General features: G+C 55.1%; 3 protein-coding genes across 7 annotated transcripts in view; 1 reads left to right on the top strand and 2 right to left on the bottom strand.

Moving 5' to 3' along the window:
* TPCN1 (two pore segment channel 1) overlaps positions 1–9,841 on the bottom strand; it is a 50,642-nt gene extending 40,801 nt beyond the window's left edge. Inside the window, exons 1-2 of one of the 5 annotated variants that reach the window (XM_064466150.1) lie at positions 9,748–9,841; positions 8,315–9,273 (exon numbers count right to left, since the gene is read on the bottom strand). In XM_064466150.1, the coding sequence (XP_064322220.1) occupies positions 8,315–8,426 (112 nt within the window). In that variant the 5' untranslated portion in view covers positions 8,427–9,273; positions 9,748–9,841. Of the gene's footprint in view, positions 1–8,314; positions 9,417–9,538; positions 9,635–9,747 lie in introns of those variants that run through there. The other 4 variants (XM_064466151.1, XM_064466149.1, XM_064466148.1 and 1 more) reach the window with 4 other exon arrangements.
* A 1,510-nt stretch (positions 9,842–11,351) lies between these two features.
* On the bottom strand, positions 11,352–16,253 carry RITA1 (RBPJ interacting and tubulin associated 1). The gene is made up of 2 exons (XM_064466159.1): positions 15,981–16,253; positions 11,352–15,710 (listed from the first exon to the last, which is right to left on the bottom strand). The coding sequence occupies exons 1-2, from the start codon at positions 16,205–16,207 to the stop codon at positions 15,167–15,169; spliced, it is 771 nt and encodes a 256-aa protein (XP_064322229.1). The 5' UTR covers positions 16,208–16,253; the 3' UTR covers positions 11,352–15,166.
* On the top strand, positions 16,250–22,372 carry DDX54 (DEAD-box helicase 54). Its single transcript, XM_064466147.1, has 20 exons — positions 16,250–16,339; positions 16,821–16,953; positions 17,039–17,109; positions 17,202–17,387; positions 17,481–17,530; positions 17,637–17,678; positions 17,932–18,027; positions 18,141–18,262; positions 18,483–18,544; positions 18,690–18,821; positions 19,134–19,344; positions 19,785–19,919; positions 20,263–20,484; positions 20,574–20,647; positions 20,759–20,959; positions 21,130–21,275; positions 21,353–21,466; positions 21,554–21,658; positions 21,866–21,969; positions 22,063–22,372. Exons 1-20 carry the CDS (start codon positions 16,310–16,312, stop codon positions 22,284–22,286), a joined length of 2,460 nt encoding a protein of 819 aa, XP_064322217.1. The 5' UTR covers positions 16,250–16,309; the 3' UTR covers positions 22,287–22,372.

Genomic DNA, 22,372 nt, shown 5'->3' with positions numbered 1-22,372 from the left:
CTACAGCCAGCGGCTGCAAGAGCAGTAGCTGTAGAGGATGGCACCCCTTCCTTCCTCCTGCCATGTCTGATTATCCTGTAAATGGCACAGCCAGCTCACCAGTACAATTTGACCCTGGGGAGTTTCCAGTGCTCCCGCATGCAGGATTGATCACTTAGTCTTAATTCCACAGGCATTTCTTCATTTAGTTAATGAAGAGTGGGAACATATTTGTGCATTCTAGTGAAATCCTTTAGCAGGCTATGTTACTTTTGACAATAAACTTTCCTAAATCTGTTGAGGATAGTGAAAATGTTCTCAGAAAAACAGTTATAGTTAGAATAAGATAAAGATGATCAGAAATTCCCAAATGACAACATATACACGTGTGCTAGGCAGTCACACAGGGGATGTAAGAGAGTAGCTAAGGTGTCCAGCTCCAAAGAATTGGAGGGTTTAAAACAGCTGTGCAGAGACATACATCCTAAATTTTATCCCCCCATGTAAGCAGGAAAGGAAAAGCCTTTTGTTTCAGACACCACCAGATGATTTTTATAAAAGCAGCACTGGATACAAGCTTCAAACCCCCACACTAGGATTCAGATTACAGCAGTCTCCTCTTGCCATCCTCAAGATCTTTCATCAACCATACAGTGCTGCGGTGGATCAACACAAACACACCTTTTCTGCCTCCCTCCTTCCCAGATGAAAAGACCAGCAGTACAGGTGCACGAGCTTCCTAGTGAATTGCTCACTAGAAGCAGATGGATTAAATCCTAAAGCTGCTCCTACAGCTCTCCATAAAGAAAGCCATCGTGTAAAAATCAGGCATCTTCACAACATGCAAAAAGCAATTATGCTAAAGACACAGGGAGAGCCCTGCAACGCCCAGATCAAAAGCCAGAGACATTGGAGGCAAGAGAAAGACCTATCAAATTCACTGCACTTTTCCCAGCTTAAGGATCAGAAATGGAGCGTTCTGGCTCATAAATTCTACTTCCAGCAAATTCAAGCTTAAACCCCCTGAAGGCAATAAGGAAAAGGCAATCAACAACAACTCTAACCACTTCACAGATGCTCCTGTTTAGTTTATACAGCACTTCTTACAGCATTCAAATGGGTAAAATGGGATTTCAACGCAGGGGGGCTGACGGCAGCAGGCAGGATTCCTCGGTGAAGATACCAAGGGCAAAGGAAGTTCTGAGAAGCATCATATTGGTTATGATGAGTGAACTCAGCGTGCTCAGCCTTTGCTCATTTTAATCTGCCAGTAAGCAAGCTTGGCTAAACTGAACATCCTGCATCTATAGTGCCTTAAAAATCCACAGGAATCACAAAAACGAGGGGAAAAATGAACAAACTGATGCATTCCCTGGGAAGCCATGAAAAAACTAATCACTATTTGTTTCCAACTGTTGTTCCGCTTCCCGAGCCAAATGTTCCCAAGTCAGCTGCGGTGGCTGAGGAGTGACCGGTTAGAGCTGGAAAGTTGTCGATTTAAAATTGCAGCTTGAACACTTTCAAACTCCTTAACATCTTTTATAGTTCCAGGACCACCTGTTCGAAAAGCAGAGCCCTCTGATGCCATAGCACGTGCCCTTACCCCTGCCTCTTCCAACTACAGCGATCAGCTGGGGGAGGAAACACTTAGCCCAGCCCGTTCTGCTCTCACACCAAAAAGATGTAAGCTGTGTACTGGAGAAGAGACACATGAAGGGAATGGGCTGCCTCCCTCAAAGCATCAAGGTCATTACTCCTGTCTTCACAAAAGGAGTGAGAAGAAGCTGCCAGACTCCTCAACCCCCTCTGCAGCATCCTCCCTAATTTACAGCGAGTGTGCATGAAAGATGATATCCATCGCTAGTGCTCCGGGAGACGACAAAGGAGAAAGAACCATTTGACTCCAGGATAATGGAACACTAACTCAAGTCTTCTTTACCTTGTATACGCTTTTACTCGCTCAGATTTGAACAGCATGGGGCATTCAAGATGAAATCACTAGGATTTTTTTTATTTTACTGCACGAAAGAGTCAACAGTGCAGAGATTCTGTTTGACAAAGCATCCTACTGTGAAACACACAATGTGTGCATTGTGCAAACCGATCTCCTGCAGGGCTAAGAAAACAAGGCAGGCTCGAAAAAAATACACAAGATAACTGCAGCCCACAATACTCTGCTCATGGTTTTTCTTCTCGAGGTACCACATTTACAGTGTCACGTTGAGAATGTCTTGATTCAAATGCTTTTGTGAGTTCAGAATAACACAGTGCTGTTTCTCTTGAATCAAAGGTACCAGCTCTACCCTCTCATTATGGCAAATATTTAAGCACAACCAAGGCAGTCAGTCCTGCCTTAAAACCTGAATTCTCAGGATAAATGAGATTCCAGGGGATGATGCATTTGGAACTTAAGAGCAGAAACACATTTCCACTGTTTCTGACATCATATCAGAAGATGCCCAACATCTCCTATTTACCTCTTTCCTCAAAGTTTACAGAGCTCATCACCCAGGGAAACGAATTGTACCGAAGGAGAAAACAATAATCTCCTTATGTTTGGGTGTTCATTTCCCTTTCCAAGATTTTCACCCCTCACTCATCTCGGAGGCAGTTTTGCTTCGCTTTGCTTCCTTAAAACATTCATTATAAGTCATCTAGGCCAGGAAAGGATTAGAGAAGCTCTGGCAGAAGTTGCAAAATGCTAGGCTGTTAGGTTGGAAGAAATGAGACTTTCAGAGGCATAAACAACAACCCAGCACCGAACCACCACTTGTGCTTCAGAAAACATTCCCCCTCCATATAAAATTTAAGCAGGTACATACTAAGAAAAACAAATCATGCACAGCAATGCAAAACAGCACCTCTTCCTAACAACATGATGAATGTTCTATCCATTTCCATGAAAGGTGTAATCTGTGCTTTACAGATGAGGCGTGTTAACCACAGTGACGTTAACTGACTTACCCCAGGTACAAGGAGGAGCAGTGTCAACAGCAGAACTAGACTGCTTCCCAAAACGAGATCCCAGCCCTGTGCTCTGGCCATGCTTCACCTCTAAACGCAGCAGCGGAAACACTGCTACTGGAACTAATTAAAGGCAATCAGTAGAATTGGGAGCCATGACGTGAGAAAATATCCTGCATAGCATCCAAGAAAGCCACCAGAAAATCTGTGCTGTTTAAGAGCCTGGCTGTCAGAGATCTCAGGATCTGCCAGGTCCATCACAAGCATTTGCTTGTTCCCTATTTCTTCACACCAATTAGCTACAGCAATTCATAACTAGTGCCCAAGTCCAAATAACCATCTTCAAAATCCTTACTTTCACACAGGATCAAAAACTACAGATCCTGAAGGATTTATTAAATCTACTAGATGGCATTTTAAATGTCAGCCAATTTTCCTTCAAAGGCTGCAAGGCCAGAATGTTTTCACAGCAATTAAAGTGGACCCTCAAGAAGCACAGCTACTAAGAGGTTGTGTAGTTACAGCATTTCCCCAAAGGTCAGAGATTTACTCTCTGTTCATTCCTCAGCCCATCAGAAAATGTAAACTTATTTTTACACCTGAAAATCTCTTTCATCCACGACGGGACTGAAGGAAGCGGCAGCAGGAGGAAGGGAACAGAGATGTTTGAAGAGCAGGGACTCGCTGACCAGATGAGCTGAAGCTGTGGCCTACACAGACAGACTTACTTTCTCTCACTGCTGATACAAACATATCGTGGAACCAGACCCAACAGAGGAGAGTTATATCGCTTCAGGTTGCACTGATTGCCTAACGCATCAAAATGCAGGCAGCTCATGTGTCTCAAAATGAACAGTGTTAACTGCCCCCAATCCTGGGCCACCCCAAAAGCATATGTCTACCTGTGGATTAGTAATGCATTTTTTTAAAAAATAGATGAGTTTGTTGTATGCAACATCCACTAATGCCATAATTCAGCTCTGTGTCCAGAAACATCACATGAGTTTCCATCAGCCAACTACAAAAAGAACAGCTTTGCTGAAAGCCTCGTCTTACATTTCATCGAGGAACTGGGCTGCCGTGCAGAAGCAAGGCAAGGGAAGAGGCCCTCCTTCCAGCAGCTCCAAGAAACACAGCACACACCATGCTCTGTTTTAGAGGCACAACCGATGGTCTCAGAGGCAGTCACTGCTTTCCTTGGCCAAAGTCACATTCCTCACCAAGCACACCTTGGGCAGCCCCTCCAACTTCACCACCAGTGAAATGTAATTTTCTTTACGTGCTTTGGGCCACCTTCTCCTTAACAGCAGTGCACAGGCACACGGGCACATTCGTCAACAATTGTCTTTCTACCCAAAAGGCCAGGATGGCTCTAGTTTTCCTGATAATTTACTATTCAGGCAGCAGAAACCAAGATTGCAAAGGCTCAGTGGAAACTTCAACATTCAAAGTTAAAATTTCCCATTTTCCAACAACCCTTCTAGAAAACATCGCACTTCACTGTTGCAGATGCTCCCCCCACCTTCCCACACATACACAATAACTCATTTTTACCTCAATAGCAGATGCAGTTGCTTTCTTGTAAAAACCCAGAGTTTAAAGATGACTTCTTCCACTTGCCATAATCCATTGTGAGGGAGAAACAGACACACAATATCATATTGTTCCCCGTACAACACTTTGAGCTGTACTTTCTGCTCTGAACACACTGGAACTACACTTGAGGCTACAGCAATTTCCATGCAGGAGGCAAAGGAAAATCTTGTATCTGATCTAATACAGGATAAATCAATGTGCACTCGTTTACTGCTTATAGTTCCCATCAGCTCAAGGAGAGACACTGTCCTAGAGTTTCAAGGCTATCCATGTTGCCTTTGTGTATGGAAAACATAGCTCGCACTTTGAGGTATTTCAGGAACCTGTTCAAACACTTCCCAGGAGTTCAGGTGAGGGACTGGAAATCGCTAAACCCTGGCTGCTTCTCGCCATTTGCAGTACTCAATTTTGGGAAAGGTCATGCAAGAATTGCACCCCTGTTTTTGCCTTCTACAGAAATTCAGTTCACATTAGTCGTTCACCTCAGATAGGTGCTGGGAAGCTTAATTAGAGTGTGTACAGCACTCAGAGATTCTCAGATAAGATGTACTAAGGAAGGGCAGCATCATATTAATTAGCGTGGATTCAAGTGATGAAAGCGCTTCTCTCGCTCTCTCCTTCACCTGTTGGAGCTTGAAAGAAAAATTACCCAGCCACAGCCCTACATGTTATAGTCAGAAAACCATCAGCACCACAGGAACCACATTTTTCTGGATGTGGTCTGAATTCCCATCAACTTTGCAGGATTCTGAACTTTCGGTGCAGCTGTAAACGGGAGCTCCCTGGAAGACACGTATCCCAGCACAAGCCACGGGAGGCAGAGTCTTAATATTCTTCCCCGTGCAAGTATTTTCTCCCATTAAGTGCTTAAAAGCTGCATGATTAGAGAGATTAATTTTTGCAGCAGGACATTTTCTTTAAAAATGTGATTTTCCACAGTTTTCTCATTTAGCTTTCTTTTATTCTAACCCCAAGACATTCACTTACCCAGAAGAGGATTTTTCTGCAAGGTTCGGAAAGGAACATGCTTTTGCACTTTAGTCCTTTCTTTTTACGTCCGCAACAAGGCTTGCTTTCAGAAAACCCTGTTACTACATATTTCAACCCAGTAACTTGCCTGCATTTCCAGACAATCAACACCTACTGTCCAAAACTACAAATTCAGTCATTCAAGGACCTGATTGCAACAAAGCCACATCATGGGTCAAGAGGTTTTTTTCAAAAAAAAAAAAAAGGCAAAAGAAGTTTCTTAAAAAACATGACAGTTGCTATACTGAACTCACACGTATACATGGCACTCAGCGAGACGGTTGTGACAGGCTGGAACATGGATTAAAATTTAGAGAGGGTAATTGACATAGCAACACAAAGCAAGAGCGCAGCTTTATTATCAGCCTTGGACGCGTGATTTAACATAAGGGCCGTTACACCCACTTTGTCTTTCCCTCGGTGTCACCTGGGAAGAGGATGATGGGTCACTCACTGCAAACAGTCCCAGATGGTATCTGGGGATGCACTCAAATAGAAGCTTTGTGTCTAACCTGCCACCAAATCCCTGGGAGTTGATAGTCAGGTGCAGTAACAAGTGAGCTGTTCCTCCAAATTCTGGCTGAATATTCTATTACGAGACTTCAGGCATAAGGAAGACAAAACCAGAAGGAAACAGCCTCCTGACCCTTCCCGTCTCCACGCCCTCATCATCACCCTGGCAGGTTCTCCCTCTCCTGAAAAGGACTTCTCACATACTCTTCTTCCCTGAAAAAGGCAAGCCTCTGAATAAAAACATGAAACTATACAGTCCTATTAATGTCATTTCAGTCCTCAGCAGAGAAGCAGAGGCAGCGCAGAGAGGAAACATTTGATTCCTCACAGCCTCATGAGACACAACTTCTCTGCATTTCACAGCAGATTTTCTTCACAGGCAAAGAGGAAAGCCGGAATACACGTTCTGTTTTTTTTTTTAAACAAGCTTACTTTTGCAAGCGATGGCATTAGTCTGCTCACTCACTAATTTAAGCTTCCCGCTTCTCAGAGATAAATGTGCCTTTCAAGTTGTTTATGCCAGCCTTCCTCCTCTAATCTTTCATCCCACTCTCACAGCACCCACCGACTTCAGAAGGCTCCATATCATTCAGTATCACTTGCATAGAATAAGCTTTATATTTTTGCAGCAAATTCAACTTTAACAGTGATTAAAACATACAGCAAAATAACAGTTCTTCAATACCAAGAGACACTTCGTTTGAAGAATCCCAGGAAATGAATTCTCAAAAACCACACAGTGATCTTTTAAGAAGCACAAAATTGGTCCCTAAACAATTTCCCTGTATTTCAAGGGAAGCAGATTGCGGAATATTTTTATTAGTATGCTCATCCTCGTGCTTGTGCTTTAACACAGACGTGTTGGCTTTACCCAAATGATAAGCCTCACACTACTTCCTCTTTAAAGGGATGGGAGGTGGGCAGAAGATGAGAGAAGCGTGAATGAAATTAGTCACGAGAACGCATAAATACACCAGCGGACAGAGGAAGCATTCTCTCTTTAACTTAAAAAATAGAGAGCTAAACTGTAAAAGACAAACAGATGCAACGGAGCAGATGCAATGGAGCAATAATGCAGCAGAGCTTAGAGGAAGTCAACTGGGCAATTTAGCCAGGGATGTGTGTTGCAGGGGTGGGAGAGGAGGAGGAGGGAGGAGGAGGAGGAATCTTGATTGCCAGAAACTAGCTACTGGCTGAGGAAGTCACAGAAAGAGAAAATTAAGGGAACCCATGATCGCAAGAGAGAAATAAAATCAGAGTCACAGAGGCAGTATGGAATAGAGGTATAACGTAGAAAAAAGGGATGCCATGCCAGGAAATGATTTGTTACAAATGTTAAGCTCGTGGCAGCAAGGGCTTGCATAAGATCACACGACCTGCGTATACACCTGCAATGTCGACTGGAAGTCAAAGGGACATGCTGGACTAGAGTGCTCAAATACATTCAGTGAGGTATAACATAAAACTCACTGAACGTGCTCAAACACATCTGCTGCTCCCATCTCACCTAGTGCGGGGCAATGGTTTTAACAAAGATATACTGAGGAGAAAGCAATGCTTCTACAAGGTGGTGGCTTTTTTCCCCCTCCCAGTGTTCATATGCTGCCTCTATCCCACTAAACACCTGGGGCTAACAGGGGTATGAACGTATTGCCTAAATGTACTCCAGATTCTCTGGTAAGAATACAAAAAGGATGTTAAAGGGATTTATCAACATGTATCACATTACTTATAGCAAAAATCAGAACATAAACTAGCAACAGGCAACACAACAGTTGCAAAGGACAGATGCTTTATGGGACTAGGAAAATACTACATGACATAATTGCAGCTGCTGCTCCTAACAGCTCAGGCCAGTGGCAGGGCACGGTGGGTCAGTGCCAAGGAAAGGGGATGCCCTGGGCCAATCTGCAGAAAGGAAAGTTGAGCTTAAAGGACAACGAGGTCACAGGTTATTATATGGAAACCACAAAATACATGTGTTAGAAGCAGCACTGGCAAGACCCGTCTATCCAGCGTCCTCCGCCTTCTCGGTCTATCATGAGCGCTGTGAGTAAACAAGCAACACAATAAGCAACTTCCTGATCTCATTTTCTCAGGCAGCCACCGGAACGCTGAATGATAGCTCTGAGAGTTTCAGGTCCTGGCAAGCGCAAGAAAGAGGGGCCACCGCAAAGGGAAAAACAAGCTAGGCCATCACAGCAGGCAGGAAACAACGACAAAGTGATCTTACTTTCATTAGGCAGCTCCTCCCGATCCAGGTCATCAAGAGGGGCCGAGGCACTGCTGCCACTGTCGTCCAGGGTGAGGATGAGGGGAACATCATCGTCCATGCTCACAGCCATCCTGTCCTTTCAGAGGCTCTTACTCCACAAACTTTCAGTAACGCCTTTTTCAGGTCCACTTGTAAAACGCTTGTGTCAAAACTTCTCCTCAGAAGGTCTTCCGTCAGGGGTGTCTTCCAGACATATGAATCTAAAGGTATGTGCACCCATCTCTAGAGACCAGAGTTCAAAAAAAGGACCTAGTTACTTGCTTTTGAGAAGCAGCGCAGGATGCTAGGTTCAATGGCAGTATTTACACACGAGCTAAATTCAAAAAGTCAGGTCTGGGCTGGCCGTTCTGGTCAACGCACGGCTCGCAGTACAGCATGGAAGCAAAAGAAAGTGTTTCTTGACAAACTCCTGACTGCTCAGCGCAACGAGAAGCAGGCAAGCGCGACGCATCCGGAGCCAGCATGGTGCTAAGTGTCACCGTCACACATGGCTCCTTCCCTGGTTGTGCCAAAACACCTCAATTTCAGGTGGGGAGGGGAAAGAGGGAGAAGAGGAGGCCAGTTTGAGCCTGCCCACATGAAGTTCCCGTGGGCTTTTTTAACTGATGTCGCTGTCACAAAGTCACCGATTTCTTTAAAATGTGGAGGAATGGAAAAACCAAGCAGGCCCCGGACAACGTTATGGGGACGCTCCCCAGCCGGCTCCGGCACGCAGCCGCTCCTCTCCCCCGTCTCCCTCCTCGCAGGCCGTGGTGAGGACGAACTGACGGCGGAGGCCGGACCTCCCGCGGCAACAGCCCGACCGCGCCGCTGACGGGCCCGGGCCCGGTGCCCTGCGAGCCCAGCCGAGCCGCCGGGGCGCACCGAGGGCCGGGCCGGGGGCCTTCCCAGAGGAGAAGGACGGCTGGGCGGCGAGCCTACGGGAGAGGGACACCGGGACGGGATATCACCGCGCCGGGGACGGACGGAGAGAGGAAGGAAGGAAGGGAGTGAGGCCGCCCCTCCCCGCCGCCCCCGGCCCGCGCAAACCGGCCCCACCGCCTCTCCCCCGCTTCTTGCGGCCCCCTCGGGCAGCCCGCGGGTGGTCCCTCCCCCCCCCCTCGCCTCACGCCTGCGCTTCCCTCCCCTCCCCCGGGATTCCCTCCCCCGGCCCCGCCACCACCAGCCTCAGCCCCGGCGAACCGGCGCCCGTGATCGCTCCGACCCCTCTCCTCAGCGCCCGCCGCGCGCCGCCCCACCCCGCCGCCTCTCATTCGCCAGGCCCGGCGAGGGCTTCTCCCTGAGAGGCCGAGCCTCCCGCCCGCCCGCCAATCCACGCTCAGTGCCCGTTCCGCCCCGCCCACCGCCGGACCCCACACCCCTGCGAGAGGATCGGGATTATTCCCGCCTACCTCCTCCTTCCCTCACTTCGCCTCGTCATTGGGTAGCAGCACTGCCTCTCCGGCCAGGGAGGGTTGCTGATTGGCCCGAGCTCAGTCGCATCACGCATCAACGCCGGGAAGGAAGGGGCAGGCTCTCGGGGAAAGAGTGCGAGCTGCCATTGGCTGTGTTGATGCCCCGCCCTCGGAGTCAGAGGTGAGAGGAGCGGTCACCTAGCAACGGCGGGACGCGGGCGGGCGGCCGGGCCCACCCTGAGGGGAGCCCCGGGCCCGGCACTCCCACGGCCCCGGCATGGCCGCGGACCCCGGCCTCGCCTCGAGGTGGGCGTGTTTCTGTTCCCGGGCCCCGGTCTGGGGGTGCCGGTGGCTGCAGGGAAGATGTGGGCCCTGAGGAAGGGCGGCCTGGCCCAGCCGAGCTGGTGCCGTGAAAGGCAGAGGGCCCCGTCGGTGAAACACGCGCTCCCAAGCCCCTAGGGCACCGTCCATCTCCGACGAGGTGAGGATTCTCAAGCTGGGAGCAAGCAGCCCCAGCGCATAATGAATAAATTTGTTCCTCAGTCCAGGCTGAGCATTCCCCTTGCAGGCAACGTGCTGAGCCAGGGCCCCAGGACAGCCCCTCTGAGCCTAAGCCAGCCTGACAAAGCTGCCTGGCTTTGCCCAGTGGCTCTGATTTTGCCACCAGCAGGACTCCTGTCAGTGTCACAAACAGGTAGGTAAGGCCTCTGTCAAGCTGGAGCATTCCACTTTACACCGCAGCAGGGGCATCCATCAAATTACCAACATCTCCGCAAATGAGCCTTTTTTCCACCCAACTGGCACCTCACCATGCCCTCCCCTCCTTGGTATTTCTTTCTTTGTGTCACCCTCCAGGGCTGGATTTACAAGGAGAGTGTGACGAGAGACCTCAGGAAACAGCTTGCAAGAGTTGGCCAAAAGACTTAAAAGATCCACGTCCCGCAGACCAGGCAGGAAGCAGTCAAACGGCAGAAAGAGGAGCCATGGGCTTCCCCGAAGGGGTATACTGAGCTATGGAGGCACACTCCGCACCAAAGGACACAACTCAAAATACTTGTATTGGAGCACTGAGCCATCAGTGCTGGCTTTCAGAGAGGTACTGCGGGAGATTAAACCTGTGGTAGTGCCATCAGGTCAGACTGTTGCCTGCTTCGGGTAATCACCTGGCTCCTGCCAGCTCCTGGCAGGATGTATATGCTGTTTTTCAGAGCGTACCTGCTCCATCACAGTGCTCCGCTGATTTTGGTGGAAAGCAGCCTTGTAGCAACACAATTTCAACCACCAAGAAAGTAGCTTACTCGCAGGACCACCTTTTAACCCCATCAGCTCCAAAACCACCTCTGCAAAGCACTGGGCCGGTTTGGAGAGGCCACAGGCAGGCCAGAATGTGGAGCATAGAGGCTACCACAGATCAGGCAAGGTGTGTGCTGAACAAGGGGGCTGGTATGGGCTAAGCAGAGCGAACGTAATACTGCCCAGACGTAAAACCATCTTTTACAGTTGTTTGTAGCACCTAGGGCTGGGCACAGCTTTTTTTGGAAGATAAACAGTTCCGAGATTGGCTGGTACTTTGCTGAGACACACCAGACAAAGAGTCAGGGTTGAGTCAAAGGCAGAGAGATTTATCTCAGTGCTGAGCAGATAGAAAAATGAGAAATAAGAGCAGCAGGAGGCAGGAGTCCCAGCTGTGATTCAGGCCACTGTATCCTGTTGGGCTTGACAGTGCACATCTGGAGCTAGGAAACAACTGGACATTTCCCCCATCTCATTTTATTCAGACTTGGTGCTTGCTCCGCACAAGCACCAGCCTCCCACAGGCAGGGAGCCCACAACAGTAACAGAGCACCTTCTGCTCTTGTGCTGGACCGCACAGCTTTGGAAGAACAAGAGGGCAGGGCAGTAATAAAGCGTCAAATGTGAGCGAGAACCGCAGTGTGAAACTCAAGCAACCCATTTATATTTTAACCAACATTGTCCTTGTGGCATAAATAGCGAGGAAGTGCCAGTTCTGACCTCCTGACAGCCTGGAAGCCCTCAGTGAAAACCTGGGTCAGTGAGGGAGAGGAAAGCATGTGGCTGATGTGATGGGGTCTAGTTTTCCCTGTTGATTCCTTGGAGCCTGAACATAGCAGTGGGGATAAACTGGCCACCCTCGTCATACAAGCCACTGTCAACTTGTTTTTCAGATAAAATCTCTTTTCATTTCATGTACTCCAGCACTCCAATATTGCACTTTGCATCCTGCTTTCGGGTTCAGCAGTTCTCGGCTGCTTAGATTTTCGGGGCAGTTACCCCAGTTTGCTGATGACTCGCCTCACGGGATCTGACTCATATCCTTAACCCTCTTGTCTCCATCTAGTGTCCAAATCACACTTTGGTTTCTCTCCCAGCCCACTCGAGAGATCTGCAGGCTTAACAGCTTGCACGTCACTGTGCCGACATCCAAATTAAGCTGAACAGGCTCAGATTCACGTCAGCACCCCCAACGCCTCCTCTGACAGGGCCCTAATTGCTTTCATGACCACACAGTTTTTACCCAGGTGGAGAAAAGCTGCTGGATTGCCGCAACGCAAAGTGTAGGAAGCGGCCTGAATGCTTGATGCTAACGTAAGGATCCTCACCTTCTCAGGTTTTTAATAACATCAGGTTATTCTTGCTTCCTATGTGCCGGAGCACCAAGCCCCAGAACTGCTGACTCCCCAACCCTCCTCCTCTGCCCGGCTAATGAGCACGTTGGGCAAGGAATAAATTGCTGCCGGGTGCCATCAAAACCACCCGTCCCTGGCCTTCCACAGGCGGACACAGCCTGGCTCTTCCCAGGCTCCCAACAGCTCACAGCCCAGTAGCTGGGTTACAGCACCTCTGATATAACCTGCTTCTCAGCAAAGCTCTTGGCTCAGGCTCAGCCCCGTTCAGACCACGGAGAGGTGGCCTTTTCTTCAGTGTGGTGGCAAAACAGGCTCTGACCTGCGTGTGCCTTACTCGTCAGAGTCCCCATCAGAGGACAGAGGCCATCTGCAACATAGGGAAGCTGGCAGGGAGATTCAAAGGAGTGTGAAGGTATTTGGATCTGGCACCTCTTGAAAAGTCCCATTTAGGCACATTCCTTTTTTTGGTCCCTCTGGGAATGCTCAGTTCAACAGCTGGGGGCCATTCTACCTAGATTTGTGATAGGGAAAAGGATTCCTCTGCAGGCATGTGCAGGGAGAACCTGCTGAAGACCCTCCAGCCTGCAGTAACCAGTGTCTGCTGTCTTGCCAGGCCGAGCGAGAGGTGCTTCATGCTGTCTGCACCAAGGAAAAGGCTTGACCCGAAGGAAGAACACACTGGCTGAGGAGAAGCAGTGAATGCAGCGGGAGAAGAATGCACGGGGACATGAGGGCCATGTGCATCCAGGCTGTGACCTGTGCTGCCACTCGCATCCTGAAAAAGCTGCTTGTTCCAGACACTCCTCACGCTGAAGACGAAGAAAAAGGGAGAGGGCAAGGCCAAAAAATAAGCACAAAATCTATCCTCTGTCCTCCATTCTTTACTCCTGCATGGCTGCTTCTTCCCTGGGGCTCAGCTCTCCCAGATCACAAGCATTAACTGAGACAAGCACTTGCACTAAGGCCTGAGCCTGCCAGGGCTGGCTGTCTCAGACAGAATACAGCAGAGCAGTGGCCTGGTGACACGTCTCACCATTTTAGGCTGAGCCCTGCTGCCTTTCAAAAGCAAGAATAACCTTTCTTGCCAACAGGACTGGACCAGGAGTGTCCTTCCTGGCTGGCCCTCCTGGCTTCAGTGCCCTTCATGTGCCAGAGCGGGTCAAGGCCCAACCCTGCTGCTGCTCAAGGGGGCAATAAAAGAATTTCTGTGGGCAGAATGATGCCCTTAACCTGGCTGGGTTTTTCCTTGGGTGACTTCAAGAGAATGCTTCCCTTTGCACAGGAGGGAGTTACCAGACTCCCAGCAACCACCTGCGTTCCCTGACCTCAGCAGCTCATCACTGCAGCCTCCCTTCTCAGTGCAGCAGTGACACTGGCTGCAAACCCTGAGTCACCTGGCTTGCATCCTTTATCTGCCTCCCTGCCTGTATTCCTAAAGACCGAGGTGCTCTTCCCCACCTTGGGAAGGAAGTCAAGGAGGAGCAGCTTTGCTCAGCCTTTGGAAATGCTAGCCATGCCCAGATCGCAGAGCAGCACCCTGTGGACCAAACAAAAGGCCCCAGCAGATTTGCCTTGGATCACTTATTTGGTGATGAGCACAGCATTCTTGAGAGCACCTCACGACCCTCAATACAAACCACAGGATTACATGTCCACATCCTCATCACCAGAAGCTGCTGAAATCCCTGTGTCACGTCCTTCTCTGTCACAAAACCCCATCCAGCTCAGGGGCATCCCCCTGCCAGCAGAACCAGGGCAATGATGCCATTCCCCACCTCTTGGCTCATCCTCCCTTCTCCTTCTTGCCAAAGGAGACCTTTAAAGTGTTGATGAAATGGAGCAAGGCCAGCAGAGAGCCACCAAGACCATCAGGGCTGGAGCACACGTCCCATGCGCAGAGGCTGAAGGAATAGGGCTCATTCAGCCTGGAGGAGGGAAGGTTTCAGGGGGACTCAGAGCAGCCTCCCAGTACCCATGAAGAGGAGGTGACTGCAAGGTCTGGGCCAAGCTTTGGGCTCAGGTGCACAGCAGAATAAGAGAACTGACACAAACAAAGGCAGGCTCTGACTGGATATAAAAGGAAGCTTTTCACCCCAAAGACAGTCAAGCAGTGGGAGGCAGCGCCAGGGTGGCTGTGCAGCCTCTGTCCTTCAGGGTTTCCACCCTGCAACTGGACAAAGCCTGGAGCAGCCTTGCCTGAGGCCATTGCTCACCTGCCTCGAGCACAGGGCTGGGCTAGAGACCTCCTGCGATCTGCTGGGATTGTACACAACAGGCAGGATGAAGCAGGACTCCTCTCTCCCCAGAACTGGTCAGCAGAGGTCCCTGTCAGTGTCCTCAGACCTTAACTGCCCCTGGCCAGCCTTGCCTAGGACCTCCACCATGGTGGCACCCTCCACTCCCTGGTCTGGGGGCTCCACCCGAGCTCAGGCCCTGCCTGTCCCTCCCGAGCTATGCTGTAGGTGTACCTGTGCCTGGTCCTTCTCCTGGTCGGGCCCCGGACCTACGCTGTAGGCAGTCCTGCCTCCTGCTGCTCCAACTTCCCGGCCAGAAGGAACCTGACTCGTTACTGTTCCTCATCTGACGACCACCAGACAGTCAAGTGAAGCTGCTGCAACCACAAGGCTGTCCTGCTCCAGTGCTGTGGTCACCCTCGGCTCCCAGTTCATCCTCCCACGTGAAGCAGCCCCGGGACGCCCCAGGGTCCTTGGGGACTGCTCCCACCTCAGGCAGGTGAAGGCTGTGTATGTCCAGAGGGACATTTGGCTTCATTTCCAGGGAGGCCTGGGTTTGCAGCCACCCACTGCCTTGGAGCTCATGGCTGAAGAAGATCCAGACATGCTTTTTGATCGACCCCTCATCACAGGGCCTCGGGGGGTCGCAGGGGCTGTCAGAGGGCTCTGGTTTTTACCCCTTTCTCTCTTGGCATTGCCTGAAGCCAGGCAGAGCCCATCTGAGGAGGCGTTCAGCTGGCTCAGAGACTGGGAACGTCCTCTGCCGGGAGAGCCCGGGCCCTCACAGCCCAGATCGCTCTCGGGACGCTTCCAGATGTAGGACTCTCCCTTAGGTCTTCCCTCGAAGCCTGCTGTGGCCGGAGATGCAGGGACTCGCAGGTGGATGGCTCTCACCGGCGTCTCCCTGGAGCGCGGGGAGAGGCCGGGCTGGTTTCGGGGGGCGGGCGGGGGGCTCCAGAGCAGCGGATGGAGCTTGGCTACGTCTTCTTTCCTCATCTGAGGAGCTGCCCAGGCCGGACCCCGGGGCTTGGCGCCGAAGAGGGACTCGTCGCAGTAGGATGGAGCGCGGTTCCTCACCCTTCGCGGGGCAGCAAGCGGAGAAAGCCGTGTTTGTCAGAGCGGGCAAGGAGGGCGCGGAGACCCGGCCTGCGCGGCGCGGGAGCGACCCTCGGGGCTCCGTGAGGCTCGCCCCGGACCCTCCCCAGGACCTGCCGGGCCCGGCCCGGCCCAGCCCCGCCGCTCCGGGCTGGGCGGGAAACACGGACCGAGGGGCGCTGCCGGGCCGCGCCCCCCGAGCGCAGGGAAGCACCGCGGGGAGCCCCGAGAACCGGGCCGCGCCGCCGCTCACCTGCACTTACTCCTCAGCCGGGGGTCGCCGCCGCCGCCGCCACCGGGAGAAGCCGCCGCCGTCGCCCAGGGGGGCGCGAAGCTGGGCGGGGCCGGGCGAGTCCCCGCGGGGCTGCCGAAGAGCGACTCGTCCACGAAGGATGCCCACGCCCGGCGGAGGCCCCGGCCGCGGCGAGGAGCAGGAACGGAGCCGCGTCCCGCTCCTGGCGCCGGCCCCGCCGCCCGCATGGCCGCGCGCCACCCGCGGCGGGGGTGGGATGGGCCTGGGCCGGCCCCGCCCCTTCCGGCCCCGCCCCCGCCGCGTGCTTCCGCCCCCGCCGTTCCACCGACATGGCGCCGTCGCGGGCCCGGGGAGCGCCGGTAGGGCCGGGGGGGGGGGGCGGGAGGGAGCGGGGAAGGGCTCGAGGGCTGCGTCCCCCCGTGTCACTGGGTTCGGTGTCCCCTGTGCCGGTGTGGCCGGTACCGGCGTGCCCGGGCCCTACGCGTCCGGGTACCCTGTGCTGGGGTCCCCGGTGCTGGCGTCCTCGGTACCGGGGTCCCCGGTGCCCGTGTCCCCAGTCCCCGCGTGCCTGGTACTGGTGTACCCAGTCCCCATGTACCGGCATCCCTGGAACTGGTGTCCCCCAAATCAGTATCCCCAGTCCCCGTGTGCTGCTGTACCTGGTACTGGTGTCCCCAGTCCCTGTGTGCTGCGGTCCCCAAAACCAGTGTCCCCTGTCCCCCTGTGCTGCTGAACCTGGTACCAGTGTCCCCAGTACGGGTGTCCCTGCCCGCTGGGCTGCAGCGCCGTGGCACTGCCAGGACACCCACCGCCGCAGCTGTGTCCCCCTGCTGTCCCCAGGTCCCCACGCCCCTCCTGCCAGCCTTCCCCACCGCTGAGGAGGATGATGGCGCCGAGGCCGAGCCGGACACACGGGCCATGGTGCGGGCCCAGAACCAGAAGAAGAAGAAATCCGGGGGCTTCCAGTCCATGGGTGCGTGTGGGGCAGGGGGCAGCCCTCCCGGGGTGGGGACTGTCCCCTCCTGCCCATGCCCCCTCACCTGTCCCCGTCCCTGCAGGCCTCAGCTACCCCGTCTTCAAGGGCATCATGAAGAAGGGCTACAAGGTGCCCACCCCCATCCAGAGGAAGGTGAGCTTGGGGGGCGGTGGCACCCCGTCCCGGGGCAGTGGTGGCGGGATGGGGGCGGTGACGGCGGTGTCAGTGACAGCAGTGTCTCACAGAGCATCCCCGCCATCCTGCGCGGCCGGGACGTGGTGGCGATGGCACGGACGGGCAGCGGGAAGACGGCCTGCTTCCTTATCCCCATGTTCGAGCGGCTGAAGGCACCTAGCCAGGCTGGGGCGCGTGCCCTCATCCTCTCACCCACCCGTGAGCTGGCCCTGCAGACCCTGAAGTTCACCAAGGAGGTACAGGGGACATCAGGGGCGAGTGGGGACAGCGGGGGGGCAAGGGGCTTTGGCTTTAACGCCCCCCCATACGTGTTCTTTCTCGCCCCACAGCTGGGCAAGTTCACAGGCTTGAAGACAGCCCTGATCCTGGGAGGAGACAAGTAAGCTGTCCCCATGTCCCCGCGGGTCCCTGCTTCCCTAAAGCCTCCCCAAAACATGAAGGGCTGAGCTGCCCTGCGCCGCCCCAGCCTCTCCCCACTCTTGCAGGATGGAGGACCAGTTTGCTGCCCTGCACGAGAACCCCGACATGTGAGTGGGGGTGCGGGGAAGGGACCTGGTGGGGAAATGGCCCCCAAGAGCTACCTGCTCTCTGGGGACATCACTGGCGTGTGCCTGATGGACGTGTCCTGGTGTTCCCTCAGAGCATCTTCCTGTGCTCCCCATGGGGGATGAGGGGGTCTCTGTCAGGTCTTCTTTGCGTTGGATTTGGGACCTGTACCTGGGAACATGTGGGGACACCGTCCCCCCTGGCCTGGTCCCATCACCAGCTCTGTCCTCACAGAATCATCGCCACCCCTGGGCGCCTGGTGCACGTGGCGGTGGAGATGAAACTGAAGCTGCACACCGTGGAGTACGTGGTGTTTGACGAGGCTGACAGGTCAGCGGGGCACAGAGGGGGTCCCTGGGGTCCCTGGGGCTGGCAGTGTCCCCGCACATGGGGTGAGGGGATGGAGGAACTAAACAGGTGCTGCCGTGTCCCCTCCCCTTCAGGCTGTTTGAGATGGGCTTTGCCGAGCAGCTCCAGGAGATCATCGCCCGGCTCCCAGACTGCCACCAGACCGTCCTCTTCTCCGCCACGCTGCCCAAGCTGCTCGTCGAGTTTGCCCGGGCTGGTGAGGAGCGTGGGGCAGGTGGCAGCTGTGGGGCTAGACCTGGGGGGAGCCTGGGGATGGGGACACGGCCTGGTCCCGCAGCTGGGCTGGGTCCAGGACTGGCAAAAACGAGTTGGGGTAATGCTGGGCCAAGCGTGTGTCCCTAAGCCGAGGGATGGGGCAGGTCCCAGTAGCACATCCCACAGGTGACCCACGTCCTGTGTGTCACCGCATCCCGCAGGTCTCACCGAGCCAATGCTGATCCGTCTGGATGTGGAGTCCAAGCTCAGTGAGCAGCTCAAGGTGAGAAGGGCCTGGGGGGCTCAAGACGGGCTTTGTGTCCCCCACCCCCTGCAAACCACCCTGCAGTGGCTCTAGGCTTGGAAGGAGGGGTGGCAATGTCTGGCGTGGGAACGCAGGGGGGCTGAGCTCTGCCCTCCCTTTGCAGCTGGCTTTCTTCCACGTGCGCGGGGACGACAAACCAGCCGTGCTGCTCCACCTGCTCCGGAGCGTGGTGAAGCCCCAGGACCAGACAGTCGTCTTCGTGGCCACCAAACACCACACAGAGTATCTCAAGGAGGCAAGTGGCATTTGGGGGTGCCCAGCATGTACCTCTGTTAAAGGCTGTCGGGGGTACCTAGGACCCTTTCCAGACCCTCGTGGGGTCTGTGTCTGTGGGCTCATCCCTGCTGGAGTCTGTGCCTCTGTTTCACTGGGTTGAAGGAGAAATCCCAGCATATGAGATCATGGAGGTGCTGCATCCACCTACCCCTCGGAAAGAGGGGGGAGCACAGTGTGGTTTGGGGGTCCAGGTGGGCACCCTGGGGCCTCAGGGCCCTGTGCCTTGGCTGAGGGTGCATGCCCAGGCAGGATCTCTTTCCCCCCTCCCCAGCTGCTGACATCCCAGGGCATCCGCTGCACACACATCTACAGCTCGCTGGACCAGACTGCCCGCAAGATCAACATTGCCAAGTTCGCCCAGGGCAAGTGCCCGGTGCTGCTGGTCACTGATGTGGCCGCCCGCGGGCTTGACATCCCCATGCTGGACAATGTCATCAACTACAGCTTCCCCGCCAAGGCCAAGCTGTTCCTGCATCGTGTCGGTGGGTGCCAGTGTCCTGTGTGGGTTCCTTGCAACCTGGGGGTCCCGCAGGGTGACAGAGAGAGTGTGAGTGGGCTGTCCCTTGTCACCTGTTTTTGCCATCCCTGTGTCCTGCTGGGCTGGCACTGGGTAGTGATATCTTTGGGGCAGGGGGTTGCCATGTTGTGACATCAGGAGACAGGCTTGGGGACAAAGCAGGGGTAGGAATGTCCCTGATTTCCCAGCTGGCCTGTGGGTGCTCTTGGAGGCAGGACCAGTGCCTTCTCTTTAAGATGCCACCGTGGTGGGCTCCCCTTTGCCCCCTTCCCCGGTGACCCACAGCCCCTTGCCAGCCATCCCCACCTGGTAAATGTTGCATGTGTGGGCTCCCAGGGGCACCAGCGGGTCCCTGCCCAGCTGGGTGCCGTGTCTGGTTCCCCACTCTCCTCCTCCCGTCACCAGGTCGCGTGGCCCGAGCTGGCCGGAGCGGCACTGCCTACTCGCTGGTGGCTCCCGATGAGATGCCCTACGTCTTTGACCTCCACCTCTTCCTGGGGCGCCCGCTCATCCTCGCTGGTGCCCAGGAGATGCCCGCTGGTAAGGCAGACCTGGCTGCAGGCGTTGGGGTGGCTGCATGTCCAAGCTGGGACACTGGCCGCGTGGCCGCTGTGGTTTTATCCTTGGCCAGTGCTGAAGTTCTTGGTCTTGTGGTTGGCATTCGTGCAGAGGGGTGATATGCTGTCATGACTGGGGTGCCGCTGGGGAAAACGGCGTGCTGGCTGCTCTGACACACCCCGTGTGTCGGGGATGCTGATTTAACACCACCGAGCTCCCCGTGGCTTTTAGCTCCACTCTGTTAAACCCTGGATTGCTGCCATGCCTGCTGCAACAGTCCCAGGGTGGGTGCCAGCGAGGTGACACAGTGTCCCCTGGGCTGCAGATGCCGGCGGGGTCCTGGGCCGCGTCCCCCAGAGCCTGGTGGACGATGAGGAGTGCCTGCTGCTGACGGACCACGAGGGCTCGCTGGAGCTGCGGAGCCTGCGCCGCGTTGCCGACAACGCCCACAAGCAGTACCTGCGGTCCCGGCCTGGCCCCTCGCCCGAGTCTATCAAGAGAACGAAGGACCTGGATGTGTCCCAGCTGGGCATCCACCCGCTCTTCAGTGGGTGCCTTGGGGACGCCGCGGGAGGGGAGCCCCTTCCCCTCGCCAGGGAGCTAATCTGTGCCCCTCCCTGTGCCCGCCTTCCCCAGGCGCTCGCTTCGAAGACACCGAGCTGGAGAGGCTGAAGTTTGTGGACAGCATTAAAACCTACAAGTCCAAGGCGGTGAGTTGAGAGCCATCCTCGGGCGTGAGGCGCGTGGGTTGGGGTGGGAGGGAGGGTCCACGCGGCCGGCCGTGCTGTTCACTGGTGCTCATGCTTCCGCCCTGGGAGCAGACCATCTTCGAGATCAACGCCACGTCCCGGACGCTGGCCAGCGCCGTGATGCGGTCGAAGCGGCGCCGCGACCGTGCCCTCATCGAGAAGTACCAGCGCGGGCAGCAGGAGAAGCGGGAAGCGGCTCTCAAAGGGCAGGGGCTCTGCCCGGTCCCCGCTGCACCCAAGGAGGGAGGAGAAGGAGAGGAGGAAGACCTCCAGGTAACAGGGCAGGGACAGGGGGTTTGCCATCGATGCAGAAGCTGCTGCAAGGCAGACTCGGCCGGGTGCTGGCAGCACCAGGGCCCCCGGGCTGTGCCAGGGCTCAGGGAACGGTGCAGTGACTGGTGGGGGGACGTGGGTCCTCCATCCCATCCACCATCCTCTTCCAGGATGTGTTCTCCACCGTGGTGGGCCAGAAGCGAAAACGGGGCCAAGGGGAGGAAGACGGCGCCAGGAAAAAGCCGCAGCAGCCGGCGCAGCGGGACGAGGACTTCTACATCCCCTACCGGCCCAAGGACTTTGAGAGCGAGAGGGGGTGAGTCCAAGGGGGCTCCTGCCACCGGCCTGCCGTGGCCTGTGCCAGGAGCTGCTCTCATCGCCTGCCCTTTGCAGGCTGAGCGTGGGCGGCGAGGGCAGCCCCTTCGAGCAGCAGGCGGCCGGAGCCGTCCTGGATCTCATGGGTGACGAAAACCACAACCTCAACAAGAGCAAGCAGCTGCTGAAGTGGTGAGTTGGGTCTGGCCGTGGGGTGGGGGTGGAAATCCGGGCTGGGAGTCCCACAGCTGGGTCCCACCACCCTCCCCTCTCTCACAGGGACCGCAAGAAGAAGCGGTTTGTGGGGCAGACGGGCCAGGAGAGCAAGAAGAAGGTGCGTACGGAGAGCGGGCGCTACATCAGCAGCTCCTACAAAAACAACCTGTATCCTGCCTGCGGGCACCACTGCCTGCCTGTGCCGTGGCGAGGGAAGCGGAGCTGGGCCCGCCGGCAGCCGCGCAGCATTGTGCCCTGCTCCCAGGGATCGATCCTGTGCCAGGGCAGTGGCGTGGGGAGGGAGGTTGGTCAGATGCTGCGGTGGGTCGAGTGATGGGGAGTCACCGCATGTTCCCTTAACCCACCCCGGGCCAGCTATGAAAAGTGGAAGCAGAAATACAAGGTTGATGAGCGGGACGAGGACGAGGAAGACGAACGAGGCAGGGAGCAGTTCAGAGGGAAGCACAAGCGCGGGCACGGTGAGTACGTGGAGCAAGCGATGGGGCCCTGCATCGTGTCCCCACCACCTTGCTTTGGCCTCCGAGCTGAGCTTGGCTGTGTCTGCCCCGCAGGGCCCGGGCAGGCCCCCGCTCAGGGCAAGGTGCGCTCAGAGCTGAAGAACAAGCAGCAGATTCTGAAGCAGCGCAAGAAGGCGGCCAAGCAGCGCTTCCTGCAGAGCGGGGGGCTGAAGCGCCTGAAGGCCAGGAACCGGCAGCGGGTGCAGGAGCTGCGGCAGATGGCCTTTGGGCGCCGGGTGGGGGCTGCCAAGAAGGGCAAGCTGCGGAAGAGGGTGTAGGGGAGGGGGCCATACCCCAGCAGCTTCCCCCTGTGCTGGGGCTGGGTGCCGAGGAAGGAGACATTAAATACTTGGCTGGTTTTGCA

This window comes from Phalacrocorax carbo, chromosome 15, assembly GCF_963921805.1.
Source record: "Phalacrocorax carbo chromosome 15, bPhaCar2.1, whole genome shotgun sequence".
Taxonomy (NCBI): Eukaryota; Metazoa; Chordata; class Aves; order Suliformes; family Phalacrocoracidae; genus Phalacrocorax; species Phalacrocorax carbo.
The sequence above is the reverse complement of the archived record's forward strand: the minus strand, read 5'-3'. Positions and strand labels throughout refer to the sequence as shown.

Excerpts from the sequence above, each read along its gene's own strand:
- RITA1 (XM_064466159.1), bottom strand. The coding sequence starts at position 16,207 with ATGCGGGCGGCGGGGCCGGCGCCAGGAGCGGGACGCGGCTCCGTTCCT. Across the intron at positions 15,711-15,980 it reads CGGCTGAGGAGTAAGTGCAG|GGTGAGGAACCGCGCTCCAT; the intron begins GTGAGCGGCGGC and ends TGCCCCGCGAAG.
- DDX54 (XM_064466147.1), top strand. The coding sequence starts at position 16,310 with ATGGCGCCGTCGCGGGCCCGGGGAGCGCCG. Across the intron at positions 20,485-20,573 it reads GGGCATCCACCCGCTCTTCA|GCGCTCGCTTCGAAGACACC; the intron begins GTGGGTGCCTTG and ends CGCCTTCCCCAG. Across the intron at positions 20,960-21,129 it reads GAGAGGAGGAAGACCTCCAG|GATGTGTTCTCCACCGTGGT; the intron begins GTAACAGGGCAG and ends ATCCTCTTCCAG.